Here is a 22,411-nt window from a genome sequence, read left to right as displayed (position 1 = left end):
TCAGCTTCTCTGTTACTTTAATTATTGTCAACGAGATTGTGCTACAGTGCTTCTCTTTCTTGACATTTGTGCAGATGTAATTCTTCAATCATGTTGTTCGTACTAAAACATGTAATTCTTCCATGTTAACGATTTGTTGAAACTGCTGTAATTTTTGTTTTATTACGTTTACTTTGTAAAGGAGGTCCCATTGCAGTCTTAGACTTCGGGACCTCATTCTGCATATTAACATCTTGTAGACTTTCTAATCATCTCAGTAAAAACAGATTCCGATTCTGAAAAAAAAAACGATTCTGTGCTTTGTGTATTTTTGCGCATTTCATTAACTGACGATAAATTGCTTCCAATTTACCCTATGTAATGCAGTTCATGCAGCTAGGCAGAACCTGAAAATAGTCTACCTGTTCTTAAGCAAGAGAGAAAACAAAGAACATTTATTATGTCACTAAATAGGAGCAATGAAATAATTAAGTAAAGGTCCAAAGAAAATGGGAGTAACGCAACAGCCACTTAAAGAAGAACAGACGGTGAGAAAAACAAGAACAAATGAAAAAGCTGTTCTACACCCAGAAGGTGCATTTGTCCTCGGACCACAGCCTGTCACCGCGGGAGCACCCGAAAGTGGAGGCGAAGTGGGCAGAGTTGTTGGCCACACCGTTCACGACCTCATCTGCCAGAGGGTCGTCACAGTGCCCGAGCGCCCACAGCACGTAGAACAGCTCGTTGTTGCTGTACTGCTTCGTGAGGCGCGTTCCAAGGCCTATTTCATCGGCGAGGCTCCGTCGGTAGGCGTCAAAGAGGGGTTCCAGAATGGACGACTCGGTTACAACCTGGTCAGACATACGTAAATAAAGATTTGTCTCACTTCATGGTAACGTTCCAGTCTAATATATCAGGAAGCAGGCGCATCATGAGCTCAGTTGCATTAGACGACAAACACGATGAAGGAGACCAAGTTTTTTTTTGCTTAATGACGCAATAATCTTAAGAGCCGAGGGAATTGCCGCTTAGTTGCAAATTGCGCCCACAATTAGGGACACTACAGGTGCAATTTCGTCACCAACTTCGTCGCCGCCATGCTGTCCTAAATAAAATCCAAAGGGCGAAACCCACCAGCGTCCCGCACGCTATGGTGATGGCCACGTTATGTTTCGTGGATGAGAAGGTGAGGGGGAAGGATTGTGACGGCTTTATGAGCGCCATCTTGCCAGGCACTCTACGCTCAAGGTAGCGTTAACGAGTCCGCGCTGACCATAAAAAAAAAAACTCGCCGACAACTTTCTGTGGCATTGAAGGGAAAGCTAAGGAGGCAAAGCGCGCACAAGGTAGCGCGCTTCTGAAAATTATTCCGTGTTTTCATCCACGTTAGTTTAAGCTGGGGAAGACAAAACATCAACCACTCATTTTCAACAGGTCAATAAGATAAAACACACCACTAAATGTAAAAGTTGACCAATTTTGCGGCTTCTCCCTTCCGCGTCTTGGCAAACGCGAAACCGTCGCACGTGAAGCTGCGTCGATTCAGCGTCTGTTCCGAGCGACCAAAAGAACTGTCAAACACTGGCGGACTACTTGGCGCCGTAACACATGTGCAGCAGCCTCGCGCCCGTTGCTTTCCCTTCATTTCCACTGAATGTTGTCCGCGAATAAAGTCGAGGAAGAGACCTCGCGTCCTGTGCTAACCATGCCGCGGAAGGACGTGGCTGACCGCATTCTGGGTGAAGGAGAAAGAATGAGCGTGCAAGGGAGAGCGAATGCGGCTGGTGGCTTCACGCGCACTCCCGCCTAGAACTGGAGGTCGCGTAATCTCAGTTTTCGAGCCGCGCCACAACTGACATGGCGAAGCGAGTGGCAGCTGAGAGCGTTCATTATAGAACAAGCACGCAACCTCGCCGCTACCCGCGCACCTCATCAGCCGGTGTTGCGGGAGGGAGTGCTCGCAGTGATATCAGCTCGTGTTGGTTTGCCATCGTGTGATACGGTAAATATGTAGTTTGAAAGGGAATGTTCACTGCAATTTATACTGCTTGTGAAGCTACAAACCGCGCTCCATGTGCCTGCGCAATACTTTGCTATCGTTAGCAATGCATCGCCTATCGCTCTGAAGTTCAACGTCACCCCCCCCCCCCTTGTTTCTGCATGTTTCGATGACAATGCTGTTAAACGAACGCATCTGATGTAGTGCGGAAACAGAGAAAGACGTCAAAGCAAAATGCCGAAGAACACTCAATGAAATAAAATGTTTCCTTATTCCAATAAAATTCGCGGAATATGTGTGATGTTTCTGTACTTGCGCTTTGGAGCAGGCCTCATTTTCGAAACAGCGCGCGCACTGGAAACTTGTTTGGACTAAGGAGCGTCTTAGGAGGAATGAGCTTCAAACGTCTTGAAATTTGTAGTGAGCAAGGGGCTTGCATATGGACTGCTTACAATGATATTGCAAATGGGAGCGAGTTCCGCTTGATATAGACCGTTCAAGCACTCTTGTACTTTCTTTGACAAGCCTTGTACTCTCTTTGCCCGATTTGCATTTTCCCGCAAGTGAAATGCACCAAATAAACAACTACGACAGCAAAGTCAACAAAACTTGCATGCTGCTTCCTGCAATTCTGGCTTTGTTCCACAAGGAGAAACACTCTTGAAACAACATCAGAAACACTATAACGCGACGCAACATTCTGTAGGTGTGTGCGACCTTGTGACCGTAAGGAAGGAGTTCATGTTTTTTTTTTTACCGGCCGTTTTTTTATTTTTTTGCCTAGGTCGCTTGACTTTTACTTTCTGTAGACAAACATCACGACACGTGCAATTTAAAACTGCTACTGGCTACATGCTTACCCAAGGTTTTCTGCTCCGATTCCAAGAACATAATGGCAACGACATGCTTCATATTTTCTTTATAGATTAGAGGGGCAAGAAAAGTATTAAGGAACACAAATTTTTACGAACGCACCCTTCCGGCTACCGTCTTGCTCGACGCCATCTTGTTTTTGACGCAGTTGATGGCACGGTTGAGACGGTGCTGGCTCGCCCACCGCCATTTGTACACGCCTTGGCGGCGCGGCACCATGGCTCGCAGGATAGGTGCTCCGATGAGAACAGTCGCGAAAGGATCCGTGCTGTGGGTCACATTCATTATGACACTCGCCAGGCCTGGCGACACCACGATGGCCTTGCGATTTTTCACATATTGTGCCTGCAATAAGGGACGACAAAAGCGTCCACATTTCCTTGTGCAAATATCAAATGTCAAGAACACCACATACATCATCATTCTAAAGTCAAGCATTATGCCCGTTTCACAAATGATCGAGCCTCGATTGCCCTTGGAACTAGAGAGAACAATTTAGCCCCATAGTAAGACGGCACACACGAAACGTCCGACCAAGCAACGACACAAGTTCAGAATGCAGCACTTTCTTCTGAAAAAAAAAAGTATGCATCATTTAAGACAATTTCAAAGTATACATCATGGACGTAACACTCCCTAGCGGTGCGTATCCTGGCAGGCCCAAACCATGTCGTTGCCTCTATGGTGGCTTTTAGCTGTAAGAGGAGACGCATAGGCTTTATTGGACTCAGTAGAAAGCGCTGCCTTCCGAAATTGTGGCTTTCTTCATTCAGCACGGTGCTTGCATGTTTACAATCTGCGTCCGCGTTTTCAAGTTGGACTACATTTACCGAAGTCATGAATGACCCACTAGCTCTGCGGTACTTCTTAAGCAGGTGAGAACCAGCGCCATGTCTCCGAACATCGGAAGCCCCATATTGTCGTCATGAAGCTTAATCAGGATATACTGAGGAATGGTAGACATACTAGAACACTATCTGCATTGCGTTCGCTATGACAATTTTGAATTTAATTAAATCCACACTCCCTCTGAATGGAGAAGAGGAAAGGCTTCATAGAGCGTAAACGCTGCTGCACAGAAGACTGTTATTGGAGTGTTAACGACGGCCATAGCGACATTCTGTGCTTGTTAATGGGAACCCTCCAGAACCCTTGTCATGTGCCTCCCCGTGTCAGACTATACCGGGTCTCTACCACATCACTGATGTTTTGATTTACGGCGTATCTGAAATATTGCGGAAGCTTGGGAGAGTACACAGTTGGAAATGTCAAATCTTAAGAGCGCTAAAAAAGAAGTCAAGCCCAAAGTTGCTAGACCGGCGGTGTCCTTTAGCTGATTTTGTTACAAGAAGCACTAGGCCATGGAATGAGCTTACATTCAGCAACTATTGTGAGGTTACTTTATTTGATATCACCCGTCGTACACACAGACAACGCTAAACTTATTCAAGTAGTTTTTCGGCTTCAAGATTCCGATAGAGTGAGTGCTGACCCATTTATCCGTTTCTTGCATTCAAAAAACATGACATATTAATTAGCTTTCTTTTCTGCCTTGCATTTGCCCAGTAAATCTAGAGTTAGCGTCTGGTATGCAGTGGTATTGGTTATAATAACATTAGTGAAGTCTTGATCACGTTACCTACCATATGCGACAATTTCGGGAAGTGTTATGCTTGCATTAAAGACTGTCATGTCACTTGCTGTCCGGCGCACTTCTTGTGCTGTGCCCCCCCCCCCCCCTAACTTACTTAGGGCTTTTAACACATTTCACAATGCTTATATCTTAGGCTGCAGTTCCAGATTTTTGTAAACAACGTGTACTATCTATCTTATTGCGGGTGAATGAGAAAGTATACACACTCGGATAGGCATTGTTACTCTTTGGACAAGCATTTGTCTTCTGCGAATTTCTTCAAAAGAACAAGCCACTAGTGTTCAACGCGCGCCTCCCTTCAAGTAATCTTGGTGCGCATATCCCGAAATCATTTTGCGCATGATTGGTTAAGTTAGATACGCGGTTTATGAGTACCGATATCGACCCGGGGAATTTCTGCAGGCGAGGCTTCAAAACGAGCCAACATGCAGAAGGACACCAGCCGGCGAGTTCACTAGACATAAAAGAAAAATGCGCAGTTGTGGAAATCTAAGAGGCCACAGCGCGTCTTGCAAAGTGCACATTCGCTGCCCCCCCCCCTCATTCCTTTCATTCTACCACCATATTCCACATGTACTTCGAAGGTTAGTGTCTGGTTGTGTGAACTTGTCGCTGGAAATGAATGCCATAGCTTAGGTCCCCCTGATTCACTCCAGAACGCAGATTTAAAAAACACTGATGTGCACGTGAAAATAGTTGCTATGCCTTGTCCATCGTCATAGATAAAATCTTTCCAGCATGTCTGAAATATTCTGGCAGGAGAACGCACTGCGTTGTGTCACTAAAGTTATGCATTATATATGTATATATATATATATATATATATATATATATATATATATATATATATATATATATATATATATATATAAGATATAACTTTATATACCCCGGCAAATGCTATCAGTATAGCATGTCGTTTAGATTGATTCGTCAAGGTGCTGCATAGATTTTGCGCATAGCCTAAGCCCCAAAAATACATAAACAGGGGCTACAAAAATGACCGTAACCAGGAAACGCGTTTTGACTGTTATGTGTCCCAAGTAGGCAGCTGTTTACAATATGAACAGGTGCTTCTTTGCCAAAAAGGAGAGCCCTGGCATTAGATTAGTTGTACAGTTCAAGTTTCAACTGTGGGGCCTAGCTGATCCGACTGCTTCGTCTCAATTTCTTTTTTTGTTATGTAGCTAGGGAACTATGCATAAACAACTCACTATGGAATCAAACATGAAGTCTCACTGGCTTTTCCTGGATAAGGATGCTACTTCCTTCACCACTTCAGCTGCCTTAAATTGTAGCTTCGATGAAAGTGTCAGGTATACATGGCTGTTGCGGCTATGCGTTACTGCTGCTGAGCAGTGGCGTAGCCAAGGGTGGCACACCGGGCACGTGCCACCCCCCCCCCCTCCCTCCCCCTGATATCTCTCTGTTAGCATGTGGCCTTCTGAGCATCCCTGCCCTCTTCCTCCTACGTTGCGTGCGTGGTAAAGTTCGTGCCCCCTCCCCTGAACATAATTCCGGTACTTGCCTCGTTCATCCAACACAGGTTACGAGTACGGAAAAGAGCTATCTTCTCAGCGAACAGAACGCAACGTAGAAACGTCTCTCGCGCAACGTTGAAGATCCCCCGCGTCCAACCATAACTAGGTGGTTGACTTTGCCATTCGGTCGAAAGTTCTCACCACTGCTTTTTTTTTGCGGAAGAACTTCTGTGAAACTAGTGCAAATAATTTGCACAATTTTATTTTGTTCTCTTAACACCAGAAAGAGCTGCTTGTCCGAGGTTCTCCAATTTTTTACGGTGGTTTATTGCCATAGTTTTAATGTTACGATTCTTGCCCCATGTTTTGATAATCTGCTGTGGACAACGACCGGATGAACGGAATGCGTGCTTAACACCTGCGCCGTTTTACGTTTCAGAAAAAGTTGAGCCGCGTGCCCAACAAGCCCATAGAGCACCTAACAACACGGGCACGTCATTCTATATGTTCCGGAGTGCTACGGTATGCGCACTTTCATATTCGGTCTATGGGAGTGCCGGTAAGTATGTCCTTGTGTTTGGAAAAGTGGGCCATGTCTAGACCACCCGGCAGTTAGGGCAGCAAAGCATTTCAGGTGTGTTTAAAAAGTGGCGTCGAATGTACCAACGGCATATGCACTGATTAAGTACAAAACGCGCAATAATTAAGGCATTTGTAATTGTAAGGCTGACATACCGTTTGGAAGCGCTTGCGCCACGTAGTGACCACGCGCTCGAGAATCGAGCATAGAGATGTCTGAGAAACTCGTATGGATTTCCTCGGTAGCTCCGTTCTACAGTCGGGTAGATGAAAAGTTTCCCTTTCACTTTCATCCACCCTGTGGGCTTTCGAATATTTAACAAGGGTATCGAGCTAGTTCAGTGGAGACGCGGGTACTGTTGCACTTCATGTGTTACTGTGCTTTTCAGCAATTATAATAGCCTAAAACACGTGCAGTGGAGCTCCTGTTTGAGTAGTCACATTTGATAATCTGAGCTGCTTCTCGACCTACTTACGTGCATTCTCTGAAAAATTATGGTTGACTTGAACTCGGTACTAGGGCGCCTTTCGCGATTGTCACTGACGTTGTGACTAATTAGGAAAGTTGCGACGCTCCATTTACTGTCGTCAACTACACTAAGGGCATTCAGATTGATGGACTTGTTTACGCAAATCATTTTAAGGCGACGTTTTGTAATTAAACCGTATATCAGTAAAACTTGCTTAAGGAGACTATAATAATCTTATTAGAATGTATTTAATTAACAACTAATCCGAAATCGAACAATATTTTAACGGTAAGCCAAAAGCGAAAAATAACATGATACCGTCTATCTACACATGCACATTTTTTACCGCGTAAGAAATGTGGCCAGTACTAGCAGTCATTGCCCTCAGTGACTTCTGGCCGGCAGTTGTGCCAGTCCCCAGGCATGTGGCATGTCACGGGCACTCGCACGCGTTTACATGGCAAGTTTTGTGCAAAATAGTGATCGTGCCAGTGGTTCCAAATCTCCGTTCTAACAATTCTGCAGCCACTGGAGTGTCAGCTGAAAAATTTGTTTTTATCTTGTTCGACAAAATTACGTTAAGAGGCGTTCAGCATGTCCCTTGCAAATGCTTTTCGAATGTTGTTAAAAGCGATCATTTTCACAGCGGTTCTCGGGCCTCTCGCCCAATCTTGCGGTAACTTGCACAACTTCTCATGGCGTGGTACGACCCGTAAGACTCAATAAATCCTCTTTCTGGCTATTTGTAAAACCACGCTGCTGGCCTAGTTCCTGAAAGTATGCTGCGCTAAATAGCAAAGTGCATTGCAGTAATTCAGGTGTCTTCGCACACAAACAAGCTCCATGCCATCTGAAGGAATTAAATTCAGTCACAAAACTCGAAAATGTTGCACTTTGTTTTCGCTTAGCTTGCCAAGTTCTAATAAACGCATATTGCACCCGTCGCCCTCGCCGAATGTCACCGTCATCCGAGCCGCCAATGGACGCGGAGATGACGCAGACAAAAAAAATCCACGCAGAAACTCCTCTGGGAGTTATCTAAGTATGCGTAAGCAATGTGCCACTTGGGTATCCCCACACAGCCCGGTGTCATTATCAATGTTATGAAACTCCATACGACCAGTATAAACGACAGCCCTGCGGTTACACCAACTGCTGCGGACGGCGGCGTAGGGTGAACTGATTAGGCAAGCAAACTACAGCAGGTGGTGGCGCAAGGTGCGTTGATTGTTTTCCGATCATTGCTAGCGGACATCGCTCTTTAGCGCCTTATCAATCCGCGTCGAGGTATTATGAAGCACCTGCTCAACCGTTCCCCGGCGGCTGCTGCCTATGGCAGGACCACGCGGACCATATCATATCTTGCAAACGATATGCAATGACTACCGAGAGCGACGACTGCTGATAGCTTCGCGCGCGTTGTTCTTGCTGCTTCGCGTTGAAGATAGTCGCACGGGCCGATATCTTGAAAGCGATTTCCAAAGGTAGCAAAGTGCGGCCTGTGCTGAGAGCTTCGTGAGCGCTGTGTTCCCGCAGCTTCGTGAGCGCGGAAGCGACGGGAAGCACGAAGGTAATGTTGCTCACTGCTACGGGCTCTATTTTGAAAGCGATCGTCTTACGGGACGGACGGACTGCGTTTCGCGTTGGGTAAGCATAGAAATGATTACGCATTTAATAACGTCGCTTCGTTTAAGCTGGACAAAGTGCTGCCAGTACAACCTCAACAAGTAACACTGAATAACCTACGGCGTGGTATGCACGTAATACGGAAGCCTTTTTTTATGAACTCTGAATTAATTACGAAGGGACGTACCTCGGCGTTGAAGAGCGACATCAATGGCACGTCGCGGTGGCGCATGCTGTTGAGGAATTCAGCGTCAACTACTTCAAGGTGCCTCCGGACTGCCGCAGCTATGGAGGCGTTGAACTGGGCTACCTCGAGCGTGGCTGTAGTCCCGGCTGCGTCTGCTGCTCCGGATGCAGCTGTGGCTTCCAAAGCGGTTTTCGTTCTGCGACATGTGCCAACTCTCGAGAAACTGTCCCCAAACCAACTCTTATCTGGAAAATAGTGAGATTGTTTAACGTACTGTTGTTGAGCAGAGGTGATGTCACGTTCATGTGGGGTTTCACTGCCTGATCAGACGCGTTGTTGTGAATTACTTGCTCAGAAGAAGGAAAACTAGCGATGCATCTACGGCGATAACGGTGTCGGGAAGAGAAGCGCGAAAAAATTGACACAAATGCGTGCGCTTCATCGAAAGCACCAGCACAGCGTCTAGAACGCGAAGGCGACGTCGATGGTCATCACCTTTTTTGATAACCAGGCATCATAATCTAACATATTCTCCTTTCAGGAGAAGGGTGCCCCCGAGTAATTACTAGTCACCTGGCAGAGACCATGCTGAACCCGCGATATGCGCAAAATTGTGGTTCTTGGTTTCTTTTAACGCGACAGCGTTAAGGACCTCGTGTCGCAGAAAAGCAGCTGTCGTCGGTGTCGGCGTCAGCGGCGTTGGGCGTGAGCGATAAATCCCAGAAGGCCCTACAAAAATAAAAAAAAACATTTTGCAAAATTGGCTGGCGGGAATCGAACCAGGGTATCCGTAGTGTGAAACGGAGACGCTACCACTCAGCCACGAGTTTTTTTTTTCTTTATTGCCTGTTTGCAGCACAAACCAAGAGTGAGTGAGTAAAGACTTTATTTGAAAACAAGGTATTGACGGATGACCTTGTTGTTAGGCAGCCACGAGCCCCTGGGCCCGGGCGGCATACTCAGCTCTCTCGATGACCTTGGCCTGCAGGTCAGGGTCGGAGCTGAGCAACACGGCCTCCCACTGCTCAGTACTACTTATTTCGTGATTTGTGTGATTTTCGGCTGGGCACGACCACATAATATGGAATAGATCCGCTTTTTGCTTACAATGCTTACATGTATTAGGGTATTGGTCCGGGTAGTAGTAGTGATAGGCTACGGGGTTGGGGTAGGTGTTCGTCTGAAGTCGTCTCCAAGCTACTTCTTGTCGCTTGTTAAGCGATTTGTGTGCTGGCGGGTACGCTGCCCTGGCTAACCTGTAGTGCTGAGTTATTTCCTGGTAACTGACCATGCGATCCCTCCCTGACCCTAGCGTGAGCCGTCCGGGTGCTCGGTTGGCGAGTCCTCGAGCGGCGGTGTGGGCGGCATCGTTGCCGGGTAGGGAGGAGTGCGCTGGTGCCCAAATGATCTGGATTGGTCGTGGGTGTTGGTTTGTGTCTATTATGTGTTTTACGGGAGCCGAGACCCGACCTTTCGCAAAATTGCGTACTGCTGCTCTGGAATCGCTAATAATGTAATGACAATGTGTGGAGGCTATTGCCAGAGCGATAGCCGCCTCTTCCGCTGTTTCGGAGCTTCTGGTGCGAATTGAACCACCAGCGCGTATTTGACCTGAGGAGTCCACCAAGAACACATTCAAATGCTAAAACATGTCAACCACACTTTGGCTAACATTATATATTAAAATCGCTTCAGCTTGATCAGTTCATCAAGAATAGCCACCCACTCGGGAGGCTCACTCTGGGCACGATATATTTCCCGAATATACGCGACACTTTCGATGAAGTTTATTCTCGCCGGACGGGTATCGACATCCGAGTGTCGCACTGCCATTCTCGTTTTCCACAGACTGTGGAGGCCAAGGAGCATAAACATATCGTACGGAACTCCTCCTTCGTTATCGGTTGGCAAATATCGAATACCAAGAGGTGTAATCGGTAGTTCTTTTTTAAGTGTACGTTGTAAGATATCCCAATGAAATGTTGGGTTCCAGCAATCGATGAAAACGTGTTCAATGGTCTCTGGCTTTTTACAAAGTAAGCAGTTTACTGTCCATGGCACATATATTCCTTTTTCGTCTAACCATGTTTTTACGGGTAGCGTGTTTGTGTGTAGCCTAAAGAAAAACGTTTTTTGAGAGGGTCTAACTGGCATTTTTTTCACCCGTTTAAGTACATCATCTCCTTGGCCTCCCCAGTTTACAGACCTGTACAATGGTATTGGCAACATTGTATCAACTAAGTCTTTATACAGTGTTTTTCTTGTCACAGAGCACAGATATTCCATGGAAAACCGCACACGCAACATACGAAGTGAATCAACCACTTCGCGCAGATATCCCCTAATACTTCCTCCCTTCACATCACTGGTCGTTACAACATATTGCGGCAGTGCTTTTCCCAAACGAACTTGAATTACGAGTTCGATCGTTCAAAGCTGGGCAAAATCGCCTCTAGTGAATGCGGTGTTGCCGTAGAAACGTGCCTTCGAACGTTATACTGCGGTGTATATCGGTAATTATGACCATGTAAATTACAGAAGTCGCAGTTTCATGAGTAGCGAATTATGTTTCCCCTACATTTCTCCTGCGCTCTGCGCACAAGCAAGGCCATCTTGCGGCAAACACAGAAGACCCCCTCCTCGCAATGTATGGCGCTGCCCCGACACGTGGCGCGCCACTCGCCCCGTGATCGCGTCCGCCTTCATGACGCGTCGCGGCCCGGTCCATCGCGTGGCGATCGCGACGTTTGGCTCGCGTAGATAGTTAGAGTAGGTGGTGCGAACGGGGTGCGATAACGCTATCGCGTTCCACTCTTGAAGGCGAAGCTTAAGCGTCCTCCAATTTTTTGTTTTGTTTCCACTGCTTACCAGGAAGTTTCCTGATATTGCAGTACAAAAGTACTAGGGACCTAAAGATATCTGTTATCCGATTTCGCAGACATGTATGCCTCAATTGCTTCTACTTTGAGCGACAAAATAAACACAAAAATAAAAGTACATTTTTAAGCGGCAATCACTGCTTCTTTATTCTTCACCTGCTACTTGCAGGTGTGAAATCATCATATTCCTTGTGGAGAGCTTGCTCTCAATAATATACCACTTTAATTCTTTCTACTACCGCGGTGGTTGAGCGCCGGTTTCGAAATTCATTCCTCTACCTGTGAGCGATTGCCATATGCTTTTCCTTGGAAAGTCATTTAGCTAAAGGTCCCTGTCTTTTGTTTCTTCGTGTTTTACTTCCGCTTTATTTTATGTTCTTTGCCTTTTCTATTTTGCCTTTTCTGTTTTGCGCTTTCATTACATTCATATCGTTCTTTAAAAATCGTCTAGTACGCATGAAACCATGCCTCTGTATTTTCGTGAATAGCTTAATGATGCCGCACAATACATTTTGCATCCTCCTGAGACCCGCAAACGAAGGTAATTGTTCTTATATTGAGCAATCAATCGTTGGACGCTGCAACAACGAAGACAACGTTTACTTAGCGGAAAGCGATTCTTTTGGTAGTAGAAAGAACTGTGCTGCAAGTGAGCGTGTGCGGCAAAGTCGTAGTTTGTTTGAACGTCCCTATAGGAGATTTCTTGCAGCTCTTGCTTGTTCGGTGGTGTGTGTAAGAAACCAGGGACATTAAACATATTATTGCATGCATATTCCTTCTGGTAGAGTAACACGAGTAACAACACAAATAGGAGAGCGTATATCAGCGCAAAACGAATACGTATGAGAAAAAAAAACGCTATTATAGGTGCAACGGCCACTATATTGGAATGTTCCATCATAAAAAGACTGCATATATAGTTGTAATCGAACACAATTTAGAATACTAAATAGGTTAGCGAAAGTGAGCTCAGAACTTTAGGAGATTAATTAAAACAGTTGTATTGCTTTATGTAAGGGTTCTATAAGGGTATAAGAGTGTATAACGCAATATCCCTCAAGTGAAAAGTGTATAGCAGCTGTGTCTTACAAGTACTCATGTACGGTGCAGAAACCTGGAGGCCTACGAAAAGGGTTCTACTTAAATTGAGGATAACGCAACGAGCTAAGGAAAGAAGAATGATGGGTGTAACGTTAAGGGATAAGAAAAGAGCAGATTGGGTGAGGGAACTGACGCGAGTTGATGACATCTTAGTTAAAATAAAGAATAAGAAATGGGCAGGACATGTAATTAGGAGGGAAGATAACCGATGGTAATTAAGGGTGACGGAATGGATTCCAAGGAAAGGGAAGCGTAGCACGGGGCGGCAGAAGTTCGGTGGGCGGATGAGATGAAGAAATTTGCAGGGAAAACATGGCCACAATTAGTACATAAACGGGGTTGTTGGAGATCTGTGGGAGAGGCCTTTGCCCTGCAGTGGGCGTAACCAGGCTGATGACGATGATGATGATGATTATGATTGCTTTACGTCTCCGCCTGTTCAAAACATGCATGAAATGCACAATGAGGGAGCGTCGTCATCAGCCTTGCCTGTTGCGACGTGAGAGCCATCTCGGTACGCGGTCCTTGAGCGCCCAGCGAAGCAGCCAAGAAACGTGTGAGAGGACGTCATGCGGTCGTCGGATGGCTTCCTTCAGCGCCCGCCGCGCCGTCTTCGTGGTGTTGACGATGTAATGATCTTCCATTAGATTGAAGCATGCCTGAACACGGGCCTTTGGTGGTTCGTCGAACACGGCCTCGAAGATTCTGTTCGCCTACGTAGGAAATGCATATTTGTAAGACGAAAAATAGATGGATCATTCGACATGCACAATCCACAATTTCACCACCTTTACTCCCTCTGCTCTCAATCCATTTAGGGTAAACACAGGACACTTATAGAAATTCAACAGGTGCCACATGCGCTAACAATAACAGTGAAGCTGTGTCTATTTACGAAAGCTTTCTATTGACTTTTACAGCAAATCATTTAAGGGCTACTTCCCCAATATCGAGTCCACGTGCACAAAAAAAAACCCCGAATATAGTGCAATGCTTGGCTGACCCGCGGCGGAGGTGACGCAGGCGTTAAGCATTCCCCATACGTGAGTCAATCCCGAAGATACTGCAATACCGGGCCGACCCGCGGTGAAAGGGAAGCAGGTGTTAAGCACGCACTCTCCATACGTTGCCCGATCCCGAAGACAGTGCACTATCGGTCCAATCCATAGCGGATGATAAGCAGGCGTTGAGCACTCCCCACACGTAAGCCAATTCCGAAGATATTGCAATGCCGAGCTGACCAACGGCGGAGGTGAAGCAGGCGTTAAGCACTCCCCATACGTGGCCCGGTCCCGAAGGCAGTGCAATACCGGGCCAACCCGCGGTGGATGTGAAGCAGGTGTTAAACACTCCCCATACGTGAGCCGATCCCAAAGATATTGAAATTCCGAGGCTACCCACGGCAGAGGTGCAGTTCGCCATCAAAAGGCCCACATACACAGCTTCGCTGGTGATCCTTCTTCACAGAATGTAAGGGCACTGAGTTCTTTAGGTTATTTCTAGAGAACGTGTCTTTTCTGCCCTCATTAAGGCTCAGACTGTCGTTAGTTGTGGTGACATTGTTCTGTTTACTGTGCTATGTTGTTCTACAGAACAAAATAAATTGAAACACGTGTAATTGATTGTGCGCAGGTTTGCCAGCTCCTTTTATATTGTCATTTGTGTGCTTGCATTAACGATGAGAGCAGAAAGTACCAAATGTTTCTTTTTTACATTTAGTATAAGAGAAAGCTGTGCGAGTTAATAGTTCAACAAGCTGGCTCAACGCTGCGAGTAATAGAACCATGTAAATTTAGCTACACATAACAAGCGCTGACTAAAGTTTCAAGTCTTATCGAACCTTTCTCAGAACACAGGTACACATTGAAAAACGTTCATATATTAGTGCAAGACGACGCTCTAAGAACATGTCACGAGCTTGGCTAATGCTTGTCGAAGGCGTTTGGCGCACCTACCATAGGACCAAGAAGGGGCGAGAAGTAGATGACCTTCCAGTAGAGCTGGTATCGTTCCAGATGTTCGCCCGTCTCCATTCTCAAGTCCAAGGCGTAGTGGCATCGGGCGGCGCGAGCGACCCATTGGCAAGCGGCCGGTATCCACTCACGTGTAAAGAAGCCCTTCGCGGGTAATGTGGAGTCGTCGAGGCTGAGATTGTTCGTCAGGCTGCATAGAGCATTCAGGCGAGTGCGTCTCGTGTTTGAGTCTTCACACGGGCACCACTAGTGCACATTCAGATCGGGTCGGTCTCTGTTCCCATCAAAGAATTCGCGGCAATAGCAGTGATAGACACCGAGCACGACAGAGTCGCACATTGGACAATCGTTCGATAACATTACCGTGAACGCGACAAGGGCACTAAGAAGCACAAGACAGCATTTGTCCAAGCGGTGACAACTCGCCTGCTCGTTCTAACGTGATATGGCACACTGTGGTGTCTTCTAAGTGTTTGCCTTTGTTAATTAAATGCGAGAGCATTTCCTTGCCCATCCCTGCCCACTTTGGCCTGGGAATATAACTGGCCTGGATAGGATGGCTCGACAGCCGTTGTAAAAAAAGAAAATGTATAGATGAGGCAAGCGCTGAGTCCTATACAAGGAATCAAACCCCGATCCGCAGTGTGGTGAGTAAATATTTTTTCTTGGCACCACAGCAACTTTTATTTTCATAATTACCTTCATTACAGCACCACGTAAACGCATACAAGGGAGGTCACTTGGTGAAGAAAAATAATATTGCATCATTTGGAGAGACTGAGCATATTTAAAGGGCCCTCAAAGAGGATATCGCAGACACCAAACTGTCAAGCTCCTGAAACCACTCTGGCAGTTCAATCTTGTGCTTGAGGGCATCACGCGTGTACCTAAGACTTTCACTTATGTGTTCCCTCGCAGACCTTTTACCTACGCGGGCATTCCTGACATCCATACGCGTTCTGCACACGCTGCTCATACACAAAATCATTATCAAGTCAGCCGGTACTCCTACAGTTGTAGAAGGACACGTAATGGGTGCGATTTAGGAGGCGACGTATAGAATGGAACCCGAAGTGCTTCTCATTAGGCAGAAAAGGAAACAAAGTGTGCGAGGAGCCAGGGCTGGTCGCGAGCAAGGCCAGCTCCTTTTAATATAACGACACCTCCGCCTTCACAGCTACAAATAACGCGTTGCAAAATTAAGATATCTCCGTCAGCAGAACGGGTTCACTAAATGAAGCGACGGTGTGCTGAAAAACAACGTCTTCGCCATTCCGCCCAAAACTGGGGCAGCCAGAGACTTCATCCCTACACCTAAGACAGGTGGTGTAATAGGTCTTGCTTGTGCTAAAGATAAACAACATTTCAAAACGTTTCAATATGTACCACTATTTATCATTCACCGTCCCCTGATTGCGGACAGGACAAACAATAGAATTGAAGTTCAATAAATGTAAGTGTGTGGGGGTGTTCAACAGTGTTTGTTTGTGTGTGTAAATGCTCTCGCATCAACTTCGACAATCATGGTGAGGTAGGTCTCTGTCCATGTCTTACGCTGTGGAAAGTTTTCAAATGAGTCGTAAGAACACTAAGCATTGGTGATATTTAACAACAAAATAGTGATGTGGGAAGGCAATTACAATCGGCGAATGAATTTGGCAAACTTAAAGTAGCAGAGGGATTAACCCCTCATAATGATATTGTCAGCACAGTAAAGTTGGTTAAGGAGCTCTTTGTTGTAATGCTAAAGAACAACATACGCATGGTTCTGACAGACCTCAGTGCAGTTAGTAGCATGCATATTGTGACCGTGTTCATGCATTCACAACACTGCTCATTCATTTCCTTCCCAGTCTCGCTTGTAACGCACTGCTTGCCTACCCCTTGATGTGATCGAAGAATTCTGGCATGGTGCGGCGGCGTCCCGACTTGAAGAATCTGTCCGAGAGGGTCACCGGTGTCTTGGGCACGTTGTTAGTGCAGCCATCTAGCTTCTTTTCGTCCCAGTCGCTACCAAGGCACCGGAAATAGCAAAGAAAGAAGAAAAAAGACATAAAATTAGATAACCTAGTCCTGTTATGTTTAGGACACATCTTCGTGGGGCACGGTTAACTCCTGCTTTTGCTTAGGGTACATAAAGATTGCGTTGCGGGAAAACAAATGTTTGTGTAAGAACGCTGTTTTATTGAAGCATTCTGAAATAAATATCAAGGGTGACGTGCAACTCTTAGTGACCTATGTGTCCGTTCTTGTTTGCGTAGTTTCATTATTCACACTACGCATTTAGCAGCCTGACTACCAGAGGTGCAGCCAAGCCAGCATTAGTTGCTTTGAAAATATTTTGCTACCCTGTGGAACTTCAGATTTGGACATTTCTTTCATTTCTAGCAAGTGCAACGTAAAAGGTGTCATAAGCAAATTCTAGCAATATTGGGCAACAAATATGATATACAGCTTCTTCAACTAATTCGTGAACCCAAACACTGCAGCAGAATTCATTTTCGCAATGTCATAATTACTTGATATTTGTAATTGGTCCTTTTTGTTCCTGGAACATTACAGCCAATATTAACCGTATTTTGTATTTAAAAACATTTCTGTAAGCTGCAATAAAGTCCGAATAAATGAAAAGCCATTTTCAAAGAAAATACAAAAATGCAAGCACGACAGTTACATTTTACCGCTGTGAGATTCGTTATTCGAGAAATACAAAGCGAACTATAACGCACGCACTTCTTTCGTATAAAACTGAAAAAAGATATGCAGACCCCACGCCCACATTGTGACGCGAAGCTCTAGTCAAGCGGTTAATTAAATGCTTTAGAACAAACAGCGATGCATACGGTTTTGTTTAATATCATGCTATGCTACGTTTAATCTCATGGATTGTTCATGTTTATCTGCCACAAAGGTCTCAACTTTGTTGTTATGCAATTTTTATCTCTAGGCACTACAATGGTTTCAGGCAATGCGTCAATGCAAGCTCAAATTTACGCAGATGCACCGTGTCAGACGTGTCAGCAGCGATGCACATGGACGAAGACAACTTGTGATGGTTGTCAAGAGAAGACTGGTAATGACGAATGTATGCGACAAAGCATACTGCACGAATGTAGCAACATCAGGGGATTGTGCAAAGCTTGTGTCGTAGTGGGACGTGGCAATTCTGGAGGATCGGCCAAGAACGGGCACCTGTTGAGCGGCGCCTACTGAGCCACTAAATAAGGAAAAAATTCAAATACAAGAACCGCATCAATATATTTCACCATTGCAATAACAGGTCGATGTGTTTGGAGGTGCGTGTGAGTCGAAAATATAGGTTTAGGCTTTATGTCGGAGGTTACTTTTTTGTTGTTGTTCTGCTGAACTGAAATGGAACAAATTTGGTTAGCGTACACGAATATTATCAGCCAATTCGCTGGTGCTTTCATTCGGCGCACATGTAACCTTTTTTATGTAGTTCGGAAAATATGCCTGCTCTCATAGCGACTGAATCACCACAATCCAGCAGCCAAGCAGCGTCGCCATATCCGGGAAAGCAGGCAGAGAAAGCTTTGCTTTAACGTTGGGCCACAACACAGCACCCTTTGCTCTTTATGTATGCGATAGCCTACTTAGAAATTATGATTATGATATCTCGACAGCTGTGTCCGGGAGCGTAACAGGCGACATTGCAAGCTCTATTCTATCAAAGTGACGTTTCTATACTTGCATCTCTTACAAACTTGCAATTCTGCGCAAGCTGTCACGCGTTCACTCAGCCCACTTGAACTTTTCTTGCTCGTTAGATACGTCAAAAGTGCATGATGCCTGCTTATAGTGCTGCAGGAGAATGTGCAACGAATGGTGGCATCCAACCTATGTGTTCCAGCAAAGCAGCACAATGCTCGTCCCATTGTACTGCGACTACGTGCTTGCTTCTATCTAGCCAAAGCAGCTGTACGAAACATCTGCCACGTGCATCAGGCCCTCGGGACAGCTAGCGCTTTGAGACGCGGCGCAAGATGCCACAGCATGCGGAATAAGCTGACATTTTGTGTGTCAGGACGAATAGCTAGGATGAGTGTTAAGTCCGGCTTTAATGATATCAGCGTATCTATTTTTTGTTAGTGCCACAGATTCAATGCCAGGATGGCAAAGCATAATTGAAGGAGGGAAACTGTGAATGAAATGATCAATAAGTATCGGGAATAAGAAGAAGTCGTAAAACGGCACGCGATTCCGAAACAAAAACACGCGCGGAAAATTTTTAGAACAAAAACATTACATGGCAGTTTCTAAACGCACGAAATCAACGTCACATAATATCGGCCTTTTGCATTTGACAGCCTAATTATGTGAGCGCCAAAAATTCACACAGATAAGATACACGATGGCTAAGCACACCGGAAATTCCATGCTTAAAGGACTGCATCGATACTCCATTCTTTTTAAATTGTGTATTTCTCAATCGAGTGCTTTCGTTTCTTAAAGCTTTGAACATTTTAAGAGCATTTCAAAAATAAATGATAACTAGGCAAGAATGACCACTGCTTAACTTTCTCCTAAAACGTATTTTCTTGCTTCTTTTACATTATATGCCAAGATAGACAATTCCTGCGTTGCCACTGATTTCCCAAAGAGAATCATATCACTGACTACGTATACAGGGTAATTTCCCATATATATATGTATATATTCAATAACCCATAATCCACTAATATATCTTAAAGATGAAAACCGGGTTTTCCCTTCCAGAAGAAATGCTGGTACAAGTGCTCGAAAATTAGAGGCAGTATTTTCGCGGTGTTGGACGAGTTGTCGCGTTAAAACAGACTCGTATATCCTTTAAAATAATGTCCCGCAATCATTTCAGTTTATTGCACACAGGCCCATTCTTATACACTATTATGTATGACCGAACAGGATTATGATTAGAGGCATTTAAATTAGTGCAAAATGTACTGACACGCATTTTCAAAATTGGTAAAGTTTAATCACGGGCTCATATCTCGTAAAAATTATTACGCTCTGCAATTATGAAGGTTGAGATAACTTAGAACATTCTAGCTGTGTTACCAAAGTTGCCTCGTAGTACCGAACATTACATTGCCGGTATTGCTGAGAGGTCATGACGCAAAACAACATTAGCTGACGTCGTGAAGGAATAAGACCTGTAACATGGTGTCACTCATTAAAAAAACAAACATAAATTATCAAAACACGAGTGCGGCGTCTGTTTCTTTGACGGGATTCACGTGTGGCAGCTAAGTGATAACAAAACCGGCTCCAGCATCTGTGTCATGACGTCGCGATGAATCCATTCATCTATTTTGTCTGAAATTGCTTCGCAAAAGCAAGCGAAAAAGTAAACGATTGAGGGCACCCTTCCATGTTCCAGTATTCCCGATAAAGCTTGTTTTTCTTTTGTTAAAAATGTTCGGAAAGTCATTTGACGGAGAAAACTAAGACGAGTCGGCAATGTGATGTCAGTAATGTATTCCACAAAAATTACTAAAAATTTTATTACTGCGGTTAGGAAACTGTCATGGGAATACTGCGTTCTGATGTTCAGATGGCTTCAGCTACTCCTGCGGCGTTGTTTATCACCCTTTAATTCCTGAATTCGAAGTCAATAAACCAGCCTTTCCTACACAGGTAATCAGCGCAAATTGTTGCATAAATAAAGCAATTCTGTGATGAAACATACCACTTTGCCAAATCGCAAAGACGCCGGAAAATTCGCATATTTCCCATTATTTCCGTACTGGCTGATCCGTCGTTCCCGCAGCTCCCGCAAACACAAGCCCCGCGGTTTGCTCCCATAATTCTTGCGGCAAACTCTTTCGTTCAACGCAGCAACCGAAGCTGCTACCGCGACAGGACAACGCGCGAGCAGGCAAACTTACTATCTGATGTGGTCCTTGATCATGAGATCCACACCTTCCATGCAGCGCTTGAACAGCGAGTCCGAGTTCACCGGCAGCTGGCCTTCCGGGGTCTTGTGACGACCCAGGATGCGACGCATGCTCTCCATGAGCTTCTCCCTGCCCAGCTTGTACGGCGAGCGCGTTTTGGCGTCGCAAACGTGACGGTAGAAGTTGGTGCAGGGGGAGTTCCTGCGTGCGGCTTCCCTCCTGGGCACGCCACCCTCGTCCAGAAAAGACTGCAGCCAGCGGCAGCCCGGAGTGGAGCATAGCGTCGGCCGAAACGAGCTGTCAGCATCCGTCGGCTTGTACACGTGCTCCTGCGTTGGTTGCCTTCAACATCACTTCGCAATCAGCATTTAGACTAATGTGCACAGTGTGCAGTAGAAACAGATCCCCTCTTGCGGTCGTAAGAAAAAAATATAAGTGCCTCTTTCGGTCATATTGTTTTGAGGGCCGCATTCCCAAACAGCTGACGTGCCATTTCGCACAAAGAGCACGATGAGGTGAATTACTCCACCTGTATGCCGTCCAAGCAGTCGTATGTCTTATTTTCACACGTTTTGCGTGCGCAAAAACAAGCAGCCGAGATGGGAAGTGGGGTGGGGGGGGGGTTGAGATGCTCGGAGATTGGGGCGCCGCTTAAGGTCCTTATTTTCACCTGTTTTGCGTGCCCCGTGCGAAAGCAAGCAGCCGAAATGGGGAAAGGGCGGGGGGGGGGGGGTTCTTGGTGATTGGGGCGTCGTTCATACTCCCGGTGTCGCATGTAGTTTTTTGTCGAACTCGAGCCTTTCTTAGTTAAAACTTCCCCGACTTTCCGTAACAGTGGCTGCTATAGTGCCTTGCCGAATAATCGTGGGTCTCATTTCACGTAGTACGTGCGCGCGAGGCCATGCTCGCACGACAGCTTGCGCGCTCGCCAACTTCCATTAGGCCATCAACACAAGAATGAAACAGGAATCATAATGGCCAATCTTAGACGTGTTATTAGCATCATACTTCTCGCGGCATACACCTCTCTTCAGCATGCTTCCGTCGACAAACATCACCTTCGTCCTCGTAACACCACCTGCATTGGCGTCTGTTTGCATAACTGAGATTGCGAACGCTGAGCGCATAAATGTAACTATTGAATCAAATTACAGTTGGGACGACAAAGTGCGCATACATAATTATTGTATGAGCATACATGTTGCATAGATGATAATAACTGGACGGCTTTAGGCATCGCATTTACCTCTATCACGTTTATGTTAACGGCTTCGCTGAAGCTTCACATCGTAGTAGTTCGAACATGCTTGTTCGATCTGCAGATGTTTTTTATCTGGTGCTTTGTAGATGCGTGTTGTCACAATAAAGGTCTGATTTTGTTTGCTTCAGAGTATTAATCCAGTCACCTTTAAATACTGCATAGTCGGTATGCCCTATGACCCGGGCGTCCTTATTGGACTCCTACAAAGAAACTCTAATGAAGCATTCCTGACACAACTGTAACGTTGAAAACACAGGATATGAACTTATGTAGCAGGCCGGAGCGTCAAAAAATTTGTCAATCAGATATGCACCGAATACACTTGGTATCCCCGATTTGGCAAGAAAATGTACACCGAAACTGTATTACTAATCTAGAAAAACTCCCGTAAACAAGACAACAAATATTTGAGTGCAAATGAGATCTGAAACAAGTGCGTCGGACTCTACAAA

General features: G+C 45.5%; 1 protein-coding gene across 1 annotated transcript; it reads right to left on the bottom strand.

Moving 5' to 3' along the window:
* Window positions 1-299: 299 nt before the first annotated feature.
* LOC142563220 (uncharacterized) lies at window positions 300-21,077 on the bottom strand. Its single transcript, XM_075673770.1, has 7 exons — window positions 20,690-21,077; window positions 16,683-16,811; window positions 14,784-14,991; window positions 13,318-13,541; window positions 8,849-9,044; window positions 2,954-3,196; window positions 300-830 (listed from the first exon to the last, which is right to left on the bottom strand). The coding sequence occupies exons 1-7, from the start codon at window positions 20,815-20,817 to the stop codon at window positions 561-563; spliced, it is 1,398 nt and encodes a 465-aa protein (XP_075529885.1). The 5' UTR covers window positions 20,818-21,077; the 3' UTR covers window positions 300-560.
* Between the last annotated feature and the right edge of the window lie 1,334 nt (window positions 21,078-22,411).

The sequence above is a fragment of the Dermacentor variabilis genome, chromosome 11 (genome assembly GCF_050947875.1).
Source record: "Dermacentor variabilis isolate Ectoservices chromosome 11, ASM5094787v1, whole genome shotgun sequence".
NCBI classification, from domain to species: Eukaryota; Metazoa; Arthropoda; class Arachnida; order Ixodida; family Ixodidae; genus Dermacentor; species Dermacentor variabilis.
The sequence above is the reverse complement of the archived record's forward strand: the minus strand, read 5'-3'. Positions and strand labels throughout refer to the sequence as shown.

Excerpts from the sequence above, each read along its gene's own strand:
- LOC142563220 (XM_075673770.1), bottom strand. The coding sequence starts at position 20,817 with ATGGAGAGCATGCGTCGCATCCTGGGTCGTCACAAGACCCCGGAAGGC. Across the intron at positions 16,812-20,689 it reads ATCAAGGACCACATCAGATA|CGACTGGGACGAAAAGAAGC; the intron begins GTAAGTTTGCCT and ends GTGCCTTGGTAG. Across the intron at positions 9,045-13,317 it reads TGGCTCTCACGTCGCAACAG|AACGAAAACCGCTTTGGAAG; the intron begins GCAAGGCTGATG and ends CACATGTCGCAG.